The 14,785-nt window shown below is 42.5% G+C and overlaps 2 protein-coding genes across 17 annotated transcripts in view; one reads left to right on the top strand and one right to left on the bottom strand.

Moving 5' to 3' along the window:
- Nucleotides 1-5,689, top strand: part of FBXO38 (F-box protein 38) — a 55,361-nt gene extending 49,672 nt beyond the window's left edge. For all 9 annotated transcript variants that reach the window (XM_014852583.3, XM_014852580.3, XM_014852575.3 and 6 more), the window contains 5 exons: nt 777-943; nt 2,569-2,714; nt 3,354-3,457; nt 3,953-4,066; nt 4,811-5,689. In XM_014852583.3, coding sequence (XP_014708069.1) covers nt 777-943; nt 2,569-2,714; nt 3,354-3,457; nt 3,953-4,066; nt 4,811-4,989 — 710 coding nt within the window. In that variant the 3' untranslated portion in view covers nt 4,990-5,689. The remainder of the gene's footprint in view (nt 1-776; nt 944-2,568; nt 2,715-3,353; nt 3,458-3,952; nt 4,067-4,810) is intronic.
- Nucleotides 5,690-5,805: 116 nt separating this feature from the next.
- HTR4 (5-hydroxytryptamine receptor 4) overlaps nt 5,806-14,785 on the bottom strand; it is a 172,653-nt gene continuing 163,673 nt past the window's right edge. For 2 of the 8 annotated variants that reach the window (XR_011505776.1, XR_011505782.1), the window contains 2 exons: nt 11,007-13,956; nt 6,499-10,596 (listed from right to left, as the gene is read on the bottom strand). Coding sequence is in view for 1 of the 8 variants with exons in the window: in XM_070517235.1 (XP_070373336.1) it covers nt 13,869-13,956 (88 nt within the window). In the remaining 7 variants the exon portion in view is untranslated. The other 6 variants (XR_011505780.1, XR_011505777.1, XR_011505778.1 and 3 more) reach the window with 6 other exon arrangements.

The following is a 14,785-nucleotide window of genomic DNA, read 5'->3' as shown; positions in this document are numbered from 1 at the left end:
TGAGTAGAACTTTGTGCAGTGACAGAAGTGTTCTGTGTCTGCACTGTTCAGTATGGTAACCATTGGCCACATGTGACTGTGGAATACTTGAACTATGGCTCATGCCCGAGGAACTGAATTGTTAATTTTATTACATTTCAATTAATTTAGATTTAACCAGCCACAGGTGGCTAGTGGCTACCACATTGGACTGTACAACTTTAGACCAAAGTATCCAAATAGTTCTGGAACTTTATTTTTAAAGTTCTGCTTTTATACTTAATAGGAATAAAATTAGGAAAAATAGGAAATAATAGGAATTAAAATTAATTCTGCTCATTTCCTGTGGATGAATGAAAGATAATATATGTGAATTTTTTCAGATTTATTTACCCATTACTGTTAAAATTGTATAATTTAATAGTTACCATTTTTCATTCTTTTCAATAAATATTTCCTAAGAAATTCCTATGTTTATCCAGGTCATTCTCTGGGTGTTGGATTCCTTGCCAGTAAAATCTTAGCTAGGAAAAGATACCTTAACATCCCTTCTAGCATGAAGGTGACCCCCTTTTGAACAGGACAGAATCACATTTTCCAGATCGTTCTGATGTGTCAGTTGTACTTTATGGTGGTACTTGACCTATGTGACCTATGTGAAAAATGTTTATATCTGCAGTAATTTATACTAATAAAAGTTAGGCCAGTCCTCCAAAGATGATTCCACATAGGCTATTCATTGGCCTATTAGTTTGTATAACTCGTTTGTAGAGCTTACCGTTGTCTTCATTTTGTAGCTACCAGGTGCAGGGTACTGAAACATTTAAAAGTAGAAAATGCACCAATTGTAAACCGATTTGACTATGCACAATGCAAGAAGCTGAATATGGATCAGGTACTAGACCAGATACTAAGGATGCCTCCAGAGCGGAACCGCATCATCTACCTACGGCCAATGCAGCAGGTAACGAGCTTGCTCCTTTCTTATGACACACAGTGCAGTGGTTTTTTGTTTTTTAGTCTTCAGCCTGTTTAGATTTGGCATTCATTCATACACTCAACCCACAGTAATGAGTCTTTAGATTCTCCAGAGTTCTTTTGACCAAGCTAGACTGCCTTGCCAGTTTTCCTCCTTAATGCTTCTCTGCTAGACTTTTGGGGGTTTTTAGCAAGTTATATGATGAAGGGAGTTGTTATTTGACAAGTTTTTATACTTGTTAAAAGTTGCCTGTGGTTAAGAGCACAGACAGATTTCAGACTGCCTGATTCAAATTCTAGTTCACTGACCTGCAGCAGATTACTCAACTTCTGTGTCTTAGTTTCTTCATCTGTAATGGTGGAATAAAAAAACCCTACAGTTAATGTGATGGTTAAATTAATGCACGTGAAGTGTTAGAACAGTTGCTGGCACATAGTAAGCAGTCATATGATAGCCACTATTATTATTATCATTATCATTATTATTAAGAGTAAACATTTTCTTTTTATTCTATCTATTTGAGATGACGGATGTTGGCTGAACCTACTTTGGCAGTCATTTCACAATATGTATAAATCAGACTTTCATGCTGTACGTCTTAAACCTATACAGTGATGTATGTCAATTATTTCTCAATAAAACTGGAAAAAAAAAAGAGTAAACATTGTACTCTGTACTTGATGCCAAAAGAAAGCTTAAAGGAAATATTAAACAACCTTTGCAGTTAGTCTTTGAGCCTGGCCCCCAAAGAGTCATTTCAACACACAAATAGGGGCTGGTCTGGTGGCGCAGCGGTTAAGTTTTCATGTTCCGCTTCAGCGGCCCAGGGTTCGCCGGTTTGGATCCCAGGTGCAGACATGGCACCACTTGGCAAGCATGCTGTGGTAGGCATCCCACATATAAGAAAAAGTAGAGGAAGATGGGCACAGATGTGAGCTCAGGGCCAGTCTTCCTCAGCAAAAAAAAAAGAAAACAATGGAGGATTGGCAGCAGAAGTTGGCTCAGAGCTAATCTTCCTCAAAACAAACAAACAAATTGTTTGTTGGCTGAAAAATACACAGGACATCATCCTTCCCTCAAGAAGTTTGCCTTTCAGAGAAGGAGGTAGATGTGTATGCCACAAAGATGGCAGAGTGGGCTTTCATAAGGAGAGATAGGGAAGAGGGGTTCCATGAGAAGAAAGCAGTGTCATCAAAGACTACAAGGGGGCAAGGAAATGTGTCTTTAGGAATGGGCAGTAGTCCAGTCGATGAGGGTGTATGGTACTACACATTCACGGTCCCATAATGTGGTCAGTACCTAAACCTATAAGGGGCATGCTCAGAAGTGGATTCCTGGGATCAGTTACCTGAGTCCAGATTCTCTAGTTTAATGGGCATTTATATAACAGTGAGATGTAAAACGCTGAGCTTGCTAGACCGAAGAATTTGCTAAGCCTCAGCCCCAGCATGGCAAGCTATGTTTAGGGCTGAATGTGACTGTTTGATTTTCAAATCAGCAAAAGATTTTAAAACGGAAATCCCAAGGGAAGGTTGTTCAAGGTCTGGGAGATAGATTTCTAAGGCATTCTCTTCCTTGGTCCAAAGCCCTCTCTGTGATGTCTTCACTAGGTGGACACACTCACACTGGAGCAGAAGCTATTTAGTGGTCCCTACCCCTATCACATCTGTATCATCCATGAATTCAGTAACCCTCCCAATGTCCGGAATAAGGTGCGCATTCGCAGCTGGATGGACACTATAGCAAACATCAATCAGTAAGTAATCTGCGGCCCCTGGGGGCCCGTGGTGAGGGAAATGACTGAAAATTAGGGAAATCCTAGTTGTTCTTTTAAATAATTTCATCTGGGCTTTTTAGGCACTGAAACATATAAAATATAAGTGGAAAACTCAAGAAATGAGGACTTAAAACTAAAAAGCGTATGTGTCTATTTATAACTTTTTATTTTCAAACTTAGAAAACTTAGGGGAAAAAATGCAAGAACAGACTGTACATGTGCATTTGACTTCATTCCTTTAGTCTTGGGGCATGGAAAAGAGTTAAATCGAGCTCTTAAACTGTGACACTTTACATCATCGGAAAACTGGACTTGTTATGCATTCGTTATATAGACATTATATATTAAGCACTTTATATACATGAGACATTTGTTTAGAGAGTAGCTTGCTTTCTTTACCTAATAGGATCTTGAAGATAAAGAAGAAAGTAATCTTGACCTGACTAGGTCTGTATTCTCTAGTTTGAGTGTACCCTACTTCTGTTAGGTATTTAATATTTTATCTGAGATGTTCATTAGAATCTAGGCCTGACACAGTTTTGACAGTTCCTTTCTACCCCATACCCCAGCATTATTTCCAGTTTTGTAATTTTTCTTAATTTTTCTTGTTGCCTCCAGAGAGCTTATTAAGTATGAATTCTTCCCTGAAGCCACACGAAGTGAAGACGACTTAAAGAAGTGCCCCAAGTACCCCTGGGGCAGGGAAATCTACACGTTAGAGGGTGAGCGTTTACAGTGCATGGAAAGCTAAATACCTCTTAGCTAGCTGGTTGGAGAGACATGTCCTAGGGAAGACAGGATGGGAACCTTAGAATTCATCCAAATAATGGGTGTTTTGAATATCCGCAGGTAGCAGGGACCAGATAAATATTGCTTTCCCTGTATGAGTCTTTAGCATCCCTAAAATAATCAGCAGCCGTGTTGAAGTAAAACTTGCTACAGTTGAGAGTTGGAAGTGACTTGAGGGTACCTGTTTCAACCTTGTTGTTTTAGAGAGAGGGAGGGAGAAGTTGAGGCTTAATGACAGCAAATGATGACCAAGATCACATGACCGAATAGGAGCAGAGCTAGTCCTGGAAGCTACGTCTCCTGGTCCAGTGCTTTTCTACCATGGGGGATGAAAGCACATTGTACATTCTGCTTACAAAGTACTGCACTGTGTGATCCTGTCGTTACTTCCACCCCAGTAGCACAGCTCATCTGTCTTCTTGTTTTAGGTGTTGTGGATGGAGCCCCATATTCCATGATTTCTGACTTCCCTTGGTTGAGATCATTACGGGCAGCAGAACCCAACAGCTTCGCCAGATACGATTTTGAAGACGATGAAGAAAGTAATTATGACCTGACTTGATTTGTATTCTCTAGTTTGAGTATATCCTGCTATACTTAATGTTTTGTTTGAGAGTTAGGAGCAGTGTAGCTTTTAAATTGCTTCCCATGTAAGTGTTTTTGTTTGCTTTTTGTTATTGTTTGGTTCTCCCCCCACAAAAAATAGCTCTAAATTTGTACAACAGATCATCAGTTGACTTCCTGGGAATATATGGGGGTTGGTAGGAAGGATTCCTTCAGACAGACTTTCCTACCTAGATATTTTTGTTATTTAAATGTTTATAATTTTGTTACTCATTATTGAAGAATTTGTCAACTGCATTGTTTCAAAATTGTTCCAGTTATGCTAATTATTCTCCTGCTTCTTGTTGAGTAGTATGTAGGAACTTATGATTTAGGTATAGATATTTGGGGAGAAACTTGAAGAAACTTTTGAATATAATTCTAAGTGTTAGCACACTTGAATATCCATTTGTGGGAGTTTTTTAAAAGTATTTTATGAGGAAATGGATTTCATGGACTACCTCTCTGGTACGTTTTCACCGTGGGCCTTTAATCATGTGTGCTGTTTTAGGCATCAAATTGGATGTAACTAAACCAATGGGGACCCATTTCATGAGTTCTATGTACATCAATAGCATCGCATTACAGTATATGGCATATCTCATGGACCAGCTCAATCAGAGTGACTTTCCACATGATTCTGGTAATCATACATGTTTCCCCTTTTCTTTCTGATTTCCAAGGCACCATCTATGCTCCTCGAAGGAAAGGGCAGCTGTCTGCAGACATCTGTATGGAAACGATAGGAGAGGAAATTTCAGAGATGCGTCAGATGAAGAAGGGTGTGTTTCAGCGAGTAGTGGCAATTTTTATCCACTATTGTGATGTCAATGGAGAGCCAGTAGAAGATGACTACATTTGACTGGTCCCTCCTACTTTCCAGCTATTCTAGCAGAAAGCTGCTGGGGCCATCAAGCTGCCAGAGAGCTCACAGGGACTCGGGGTGTGCCGTTTGGGGGCCCTGGCTCAGTTTGGTATATAGGAAATGTATAAGGAACCTTGAAGTTATATACAAAGATTTGTACATAGAGGAAATATACAAAGACACTTCCTAAGTACCAACTTTATATCATATGTTTATACAATTTAATTTAAAAATTCATTTTAATGAAGGCGGATAATTGGAAAGAGTTCATTTTCTTCATTTTTCCTGACAGTTCATAAAGTGTCACTTTTTGGCTGAGCCCCCATTTACCATATTCTTAATAATCACTGTCATCCCCTTAAAATCTGTGCCTTTTTCTTCTCGAGCGAAGCTGTTTGAGTAAATCTGTTGAAGAGTTTTTGTGTCTGGTGTGTTTTTTTGTGTGTTACTATTAAAACACCAACTAAACCCTATAGTCAGGCGGCTATATGTTTCTGTACAAACTTGTGTTTTTTTTCTCTTGGTATTATAGTTGCCATATTTCTTAAAATAAGTAAAAAGACTCATGAGTTTTAAAAAAAATTGAGTTTGAGGGGGAAATGGATAAGTTTCCAAAGCATTTCTAGTTATTTATTTCCACATTCAATTGTGTATATGCTTTATCTTGAATATAAAAATAAAAGTTTATTAAAAACTTTTTCTTGCCTTCGATTTGAATCCCTCTTTTTAAAGAAGAGTAGCAAATACTACATAGAAAAGGAATATGTAGAATTGTGTCTAAATAAGAAAGATTCTAGCGTAATCCAATTTCTGACCTTTCTCGTTTTTAAAATTCTGAGCTGCAAGATGATCAACTCACAGAACTCTATCCAGCAGAACACTGGGAACAGCAGAACTTCCCGAAATAGCTGGGCACCGGGAGATGGCCTTTCTCAAGGAGAGAAATAACCCTAAGATGGCAGTGACATAAGCAGTACTACAGCGTCAGGGTCAAGAGCAAAGCAGCTTAGAGCAACACCTGCATTTGAGGGATGGCTTTACCATTTGCCAGCTGAGTGACCTCACCAAATTGCTTAAACTGAAGGTCTCTGGAAAAATTTTATAAACGCTTTCCAAATAAAATAGGTAATTGTGGTCTCTGTGAGGTGTAAGGGCCTTTAGAGATTATCTAGTCCAACTGCTTCATTTACAGGGGAATAACTGAAGCCCAGAGAAGGAAAATTGCTCACTCCGGTCAAGTCAGGCAGGACAAGAATCCACGTGCCTGATTCCTGTTGGGCTGCCTCCATATCATTAGTGTCCATAGAAATGCAGGGATGCCAGGGGCCAGCCTGGTGGCGCAGTGGTTATGTTTGCAGATTCTGCTTCAGCAGCCTGAGGTTCACTGGTTCGGATCCCAGGTGCAGACCCACACATTGCTTATCAAGCCATGCTGTGGCAGGCGTCCCACAAAGTGGAGGGAGGTGGGCACAGATGTTAGCTCAGGGCTAATCTTCAAAAAATAAAAAATAAAAATAAAAATTTTTAAAAAAAGAAATGCAAGTATGCCAGCAAGTTTTCCCACACTAAAGTAGCATGAACCATAATCAGTGTCTGTCTTCAAAGTTCTCTCTTCCAAGACTGAAAATTCTTCCTATTACGTTAGGAAGACGGTTAGCTACTGCATTCACTCATCTCTTCATTACTTTGTTTTTAACTCAGCTAACCCCCCTTTTAACTAAAAGAATGTGTTCCGCTCTCCAGGTTAGAACTGTGATCAGCAAGATGTAGGAAACAAATTATAGAACATTCTAGATATTTCAAAATAATACAGAATCCCCAACCCTCAGCTAAGACTCAAACCCTGGTTTTTCACTGTAACCATAAACAAATCCTCTAAATAATGCTTAGAACAGCCGCTAGAGGCCGCTGCTTTGTAACTTTTGTTGCTTTCTCTTAGTCTCAACCAACCCTCTTAGAAAAAGTAGAAGTGCGGCAGAGAGCGCTAAAATCATTCTAAAGATGCCCAGACTGGAACAACTGAAAAACAAACAGAACTTGGAAGATGCCCTCTGCAGTAGGCATTTGGTAAATTGTCTGTGGAATGAATGGCTGAGTAGTGATTGCCCTCTGGCAGAAGTCAGCACACTTTCTGTATAGGGCCAGACAGTAATATTTTAGGCTCAACTATGACAACTACTCAACCCTGCCGTTGGAGTGTGAAAGAGCCATAGAAGACGCGTCAGTGAATCGGTGGGGCCATGTTACAATAAAACTTTATGTATAGGCATAAATTTGAATTTCACATGTCACAAAATATTTTTTATTTCCCAACCGCTTAAAAAAACAAAAACCATTCTTACTTTACAGGCTGGAGGATCTGGCCACCAGGCCGCAGTTGGCCCACGCTTGCCATAGAGAATTGAATTGTCCTGTTTGTCCACTCAATTATGTGTCCCTGGCCTGTGGCGCAGTGTCTGGCACATCTTGAAAAGGACTTAAGAAACGTTTCCTTGATGGATTACTGAATTAATGTCACTGTTGGAGAGAGACTCATGTCTCTCTCATGGTGCTGTCAGGTGTATGAGTCCTAACAATCTCTGAACAACAGCTGGCACCACAGTTCTTACGGGGTCTTCATATTTGGAATCAGAAGACCTGGCTTCAGATCTGACTCCCTCAGACGACTGCTGAGTGACCTGGAGGTGGTCGCCGCCTCTATTCTGGAGCCTCAGGTTCTTCATCTATAAAATGGTAACAACAAATAATATATCCACCCCCCAGGGCAGTTGTGACGGTCCAATGACAGCCTTCAGTAAACTGGAAAATGTGACGCGAGTGGAGGTAGTATTGCTTCCACTGTAATTCCCTCTATTTTTGTTTGTTTTTTAACTAATCTTTCCATAACTTTTATGTTCCTTAGACCATATCCCAGGATGCTAGGAAGCAGAGAGAACTGGTGAGACCTTTAAGAGGAAATAAAGAATTTTTGAAAGCGTTTACCAAGTGCTTTCCGTACATCCTCATGCGAACACTGTAAAGTGTCTGATCACTACGTCCCCTGCTTTACTGTTGGGGAAATTAGGGCTTAGCAGGTTAAAGATCCTGCTCAGAAACACACATCTCAGAAGGGGTGTGGTGGAAGCAGGATGTCATCAATCTGACCCCACAGCTTGTGCAACTTGAGCAGAGTCTCGGTCCCTCAAAGGGAGGGAGGGGGCCAGGTGAGGCCCATGCAAGGGCTGGCCTTCCCCACAGGGAAGCCGCCAAGTCACAGTGGCTGCTGCCGCCTAAGCTTGGAACCACTCCAGCTGACCCTCAAATGGTTAGCACAGTGCCAGAAAAACGGAGGCTGCTGATTTTCTGCTGCAGGCTTCAAACGCCCCACTCAGACGTGGGATGCTGCTAGAACATAAAAGAAATAACACTGCAAACTACACAACGTCTATCCTGTGAAATGCACACACAACTAAAAAGAATGAAGAATCACGTGTTGATGTGAAATGATGTATAAGGCGTACTGTTGAAAAAGGCAAGTTGCAGATTATTATATACAGCCTCATTTATATATAAGAACCAAAGCAAACATATGTGTTTAGATGTATATTTGTACATATGTAAATATGCAGAACACGTTCTTGAATTATATAAGGCAGGTGATAAGGGCAATTCTTGGGAGGGGCGTGGGATTCAGTTAGAGTCAAGGATATTTCGCTGTATCTATATTATTAGAACTTTTTATAACAGAGATGGATTGCATAAATACATTATTTGGATAGCCCATTATTTATATAGTCTAAAAATAGATAATTTGTATATTTAGAAATAAAATAAATTTAAAGAAGAGGAGGAAGAAAGCACTCTGTTAGAATAGAGAGATCAGAAGTGGTTTCAGCCCTGACTTCGGCCCCACATAAGCTCTGCGTCCTTGGGCAAATCACTTTTCCCTGACAAAGTCCGTTTCCTTTTCTATAAAATGAACTCAATAATCCCTCGCCCGAAGTTGCCGTGAAAGGCTCAGAGAGCTTGCTGCAAAAGTGCAGAGAAACTGTAAAGTGCCTCCCATGGTGAGCTGATGGGGCCACTGGGAGCAAAGCCAAACAGTGATCCAAGTTCCAACTGAAAAACAGGGAAGTCAAATTCCCTTCTATTGGGACCACTGCTGGTATGCGCAGCCCCAGCGATGGTCTGAGATAGAAAAGACTAATGCTCTCTTTGGGCTCACACATCTGATTTTCAGGGGCCGTTGCTGGTTATTCAGTAACTCCAGGCAGCTGAATACTGGAAACACTATGAAAGATCAGTGCAGAAGGGCCTTTCCTCCCGATCAGTCCTCTACCTGAATCCCTCCATTGTTTAAACATGGAAATTTTGAAGCTCAGCAAGTGGAAGGGAACAGAAGAAAACAACAGAGCAAGTGAGCGGCAGCGTTTCACTCTGGAATAGGCATGTCCCAAGTTCCTCTCCAGGTCCCAAGCGGACGTGGAAGGGCAATTCTTAGGTAACATGAGGGAAGGGACACCCCGTGGCTTGTTCACTGTTCTCTCCCAGCCGAGGGTCCAACACGTGACTGTGGAATAGAGGAATCCCGATCGTGAACAGTGTTGCGCACACTTAGGACTGTGGGCTTTACAACCAGGCAGCCTGAGTTCGCATTCCAAATTCCCACTTCCTAGGTCTCTTACCTTGGGCCGGTCACCAGATCTCTCAGCTGAGCTTTGCTCATCTGGAAAGCAGGGGAAATTCTGGTCTTTGTAAGGATTTTATGAGGATTAAATGAGATAAACCACGTAAAGCACTTACCACGGAGCCTAGCAGAAAGGAGCTCATCAAATGTTCGCTTCCCTTATTATTGCTACATTGTTATTATTATTATTATTATTATTATTATTATTATTATCATCATCTAAGATATGTTCTGAGATGAGCTGAAAAAAAAAGGAAAGGGAAAGGAGAAACCTAATTTGAATTGAATATAATAGTAGTTAAAAATAAAAGCAGCTTCGCTTCCCTTCTCTCTACGTTTCCAAAACGTGTGGAATGCAACTTGTCATTAAATCATATTAACTCAAGGTTTGGCAGTTCATCTCTGGTAAATTCTCTTTCAACCCCTCCTAGCTTACATTGTCCCTCACGAGAGGTGGGGTGACCCTGACAGCTCTCCAACACCCCTTATCTCCCTTTTGAACATGGAAGCATTGGGCAAGCTCTGAGCATTGGCTTCCAGTTAGACCTTAATAATTTTGTTGTATTTTCATTTATTTATCTCTATGGCTGCTTTCTATTTATGCAACTAATACTGATTTTCTATTTTAGATACTGATATAATGTTTCTTTCTAAAATAAATTTATGTAAGTGAAAACTTGAATTGACTTAAATAAAAATGTTAAGTAAATAACAGTATAGGCAGGACACATACTTGGTAAAAATCCTAACAGTGGCCCTTGGATGACGCATATTGGAGCGCTCACAACAGTCCCACCAGCTCAGAGATTCTCTCCATTTTGTAGATGAGACGATGTTGCGTTAACACCCAACGCAACACAGTGTCCCAAACTTGGGCCTTCAAATCCATCCCTGATTTGTTTAAATTAAAACCAAATATTCGGCCTCAGTTTCCTAGACTGGAAGGAAAAGAAATTGCAAATTACAGCTGGAAGAGCTAAGTGCCTTAGTCTTTTTTCCCCCTAGATTAGCAGTTACAGGAAGAACTTTGACCAGAGGAAAGCCAAGTAACAGAGAAAAAGAGAAAAGCAACATTGATCACTCACCAAAGGGAGAAAAATGGGTAGACAGCACAGCACCAAGGAGATAATATTTTTGTTCTTACTTGAAGACAATATTAAAGGCAATTTAGTTACAGCCACTCCCCAGCCCCTCCCTGGATCCCCTCCCTCATCCATCCCCACGCCCACCCCACCATGCCCCAGCTAGACAGCAATTTGCCCGAGAACAGAGCAAGCTAGCAGCATGAAGTAGAAAGGTCGGTGAGATGACAAGGTGAATCTCAGAAAGAACCACTTTTTCTACCAACCCGTCCTCCCGTCCTCAGGTGTCAGTTGAAGAAGTCGGTTTTTCTCACTTTTGCTTTCTAGCTGCTGATCGTGAGCTGGCTGGGGAGTTTCAGGGCTTCTACCGGACGGCCCGTGGGCTGGAGAGTCAAGTTAAGAAGAAGCACGGGTGAAGCCCCACTATCCCAGACATGGGACAGTCTGGCTGCAGCATCCATCACTCCAGGGATTGTCAAGGCTAATTTAGCAGATGTGGCTGGGAGCACATGCCCCTCCTCCCCCGGGGCATCTCTTCTTCACACTGCAGGCTTCGTGGAGGAGAGTGGCCTTCTCAGAGAAGAAGGCGAGATATAGGTCTCCTCTTTCCTTGAACAAGTTCTAAGGCTCCTCCTTCTGAGTCTTCCATACACATGTTATATTACCTGGATTCCTGGAAGCCAGAGATGTAATTTATGCCAGGCTAGCAGCTGTCCAGACAGAGCAAGTCTGGTCCTGTCCTGTGAACCTCCAACAAAGCCCTGGTCCGAAGAGACAACCAAGTTTGCTTGTGAGGTCCTCTCTGCAAAGGAGCTCATCTTCTTGACAATGGTGAGGGGTCCTATTCCTACAATTGCTGTCCTTTCCCTGGTTGGGGTGCTGGTGACCTCTACAGACACCAACGATGGGCTGGCCCACAGAAGCATGTCCAGAGAGTCTGGAAGATTTGGACCCATGATATGGTAAGAACTCATTTTCCCACCTATGTTGTAACCTGCAGATCCCTGCTGAATCCAAGTTACCATTTAATATGGGAGACCTGCCACTGAGAAATTACATTTTACATAAGCAGATATGCTTGCTAAGCTCCTGGGAAGAGAAGCATTTCATAGGGAAGAAATCCTCCTGTATTTGTGTGTAAGCATGCATGCATTAAATAGTAGATCCTATCGACTTTGGGGGCAGCGAGCAAAGTTTACCGGCTGCCTCAAAGCACTAGACCTGTTTCTCTTTGCTGCGATCTGGTTCTGTGATTTCTGTCTTAGTCCTTCCCTAAGAAGTTCTTTGTGCTTCGAGAACAGAGACCACATTCAGACAACATGTGGAGAACTCTGGACCCCCAAATTCACTCATCTCTGCCTTTCCCATGAAAAAGTGAAAAAGGGGAATGCAACTCTGAGGAGGCTTATTAATCCTCAGCACACGGAGGGTCCCATCAGTGGGGTGACCAACCAGCCTGGTTGGCCTGGACTGAGAGGTTTCCTGGGATGTGGGACTTTCAGTGCTAAAACCAGGGTGGTTGGTCACCTGAGTCCTATGTGGAGTCTGGCCATTCTTCATCATATCTGGGGACAGAGAGAGGAGGAGGGCTAATGGATTCCGCCCTCCCAGATGAAGTAGGTGATGAGGCAATTGTGGCTTCTAAGACCACTTAGGAAGGAAAGCAGGGTCAACAGACCAAGGAGAAGGGCAAGGGGAACTGGTGAGGTTAGAAAGTTCTGGCATATCTATGTCTGTAGTGTGTGTGACATATACATGCCGCCCACCACCATCCATATCGCTGTTTCTTAGGCTTCCCTATAAGGACCAGCAATCAATACTTTCAACACGGTTTTTATCAGCAGCCAAAAGAGAGACAACTGAAAAAATCTGCCCCCAGAGTCTCATCCCAGGGTGGAATAATTCACCTCAAGACAAAATAATTTGCTGGCAGCTTTGACATCAGGGAAGCATCTCATTAGGAACTTGGAGGAAGTGAGATGCTGGAAAAGATGTAGAAGAAGTGGTAACTCCAGGAGCTTCACTGGAAGGGGCCAGTGAAGTTTCTCAAGAAAGTAAGCTGGTCTGTGGTTAAGTTTTTGCCCAAAGGAGCAGGCCACCCTGCCTGAGACCAGGCACTGCCTCAGCACAGGGCCCCAAAAGCCCCAAAGAGGGGTCTTATTGGAGCAACTGCGTTTCCCTCCCCAAATCTGAGCTGTCACTCTGGCCATTCTCCATCAACATTCTCAGTGAAGGTCGAAGTCCTTTTCCCATTGTCATAGGAGGGGAATGAATCTTGAGCAAATGACCTCAACGCCAGTATGCTAATGAGAAAATGTCATCTTTAAAGACACGAACACACATCTCAGACCAGCTGTAAAGCTGCCTTTTGGTAATGGATCCAAAACCAAAACTTAAGCAGAGTTTCCAAAGTCTATCCTCAAGAAAAAGGAAAAGAAAAATGTTCATATCTATAAACCAAAAAATATTGATGCTTCAGTACTTGTCAGTATTTCAGGGCTTCTGGACAGACATCTTGGCATCGATAACCCAACTTCATTAAAAGAGCCTTGATTGATTCACCCACCAAAGCACATCCAGAAGAAGACGGCCAGAATGGAGAGGAAATCAGAGCTGTTTAGTTTAGAGAGATTTAAAAGGTTGGGTGGGTGGCAGATCATTGTCTTCCAATATCTAAGGGCTCTCAAAGGGAAGAGAGGGCCAAGTGCATGGCCCCAGAAGGAAGCTGGAGCAGTGACAGATTTGTGTTCCAACAAAGGAAAGAACGTCTTTATAATTAAAGCTTTCCCACAATAAAAGAAACTGTATTAGGAGGTAGTGAGCTCCTGTCCCTGGAGGTGTGCAAGCAGAGACTGACCAACTTCCAGGAATGCTATGGAGGATACTACCCTTGCGTCAGGTGGGAGGCTCGATCTGACGATGCTTGAAGTCCCTTCTCAACTCTGAGATCCTCCATGCTCTGGCCTGGGGTCCTGTCCAACGCTGACCTCCATGTACCTTCCCTGGGCCCTCGGCCCCGCTGCCTCATGCCTCACTGGTGGTGATGAGGGTCAGGAGAGATGCCAGGGTGTCCTTTTCATGCAGACACAGATGGGAATGAATGGCTTAGTTGTGAGCCACGTCTTCAATCAGAAGCACGATTCCAGGGATTCTGGGTCATTGTGTATGGGCAGTTTCTCAAGTTCCTGGTGATGTCCACTGTGCAGAACTGTATACCTAGGGAGGAAGAAAAGAAAACGTGAGAATTCAACAGAAATCCTTCAAATGCACCAAAGAGAGCACTCCCACCACTCTTGACTTCCTTTCTACTGCATGCTTCTCAGAGCATGGCGAGGTGGGACGGGAAGCAGGTGGGACTCCATCGAGAAGGAAAGCCAAAGAACTACACCCAACTTGCTCATGGTAAAGGTGAGGAACGAAAGGCCTGGAGGAAACGACAGGCCCAGGGTTACACAGCGAGTGAGTGGCAGAGCTGGGACTAGAACCCAGATTTCTTTCCTCCCAACGAAGCCTGGAGCTCCTGTGTTACTCATCAAAATGGACCCTATGTACCACCTCAAGCTGAACCTCAACATGCTAAGTCCCCTCCACCAGCCACGGTTCTGGGTTCAGCAATACCGGAGTGCTGACTTTAGAGAGCGATAAACCACTCAGAGCCTGAAAGACAATGTCACTGTATTTGTTCCTTTGATTCCTTTTGGTGACATTTTGGAAGAGTAAGTCAATTAGATGAATCAAACAGCAAGTTGACTCTAAGCATCTCAGTGAAATTTACTACTTGACAAATGTTTATTATTTCTCTGCAGTACCACACAGTTGCGCTCAATATGTTAATTCCATTTAATCAGTCTCAATTGCAAGTAGGTCTTGTCATCAGTAACCCAGATTCCAGCATCTGGCAGTTACTCTTGTGAAATTTCTACAGGATTTAGGAACGCTATCACCACTCACTTCCCTGAGGCCAGTGTCAAGCCCGGTCAGTAAAACAATTAAACACACAGTCAGTTATTTGGCATCATATGTTGACAACCAGCTTGTTGGTAGG

Source organism: Equus asinus, chromosome 9 (assembly GCF_041296235.1).
Source record: "Equus asinus isolate D_3611 breed Donkey chromosome 9, EquAss-T2T_v2, whole genome shotgun sequence".
NCBI lineage: Eukaryota > Metazoa > Chordata > Mammalia > Perissodactyla > Equidae > Equus > Equus asinus.
This window is presented reverse-complemented; position numbering and strand designations above follow the sequence as displayed.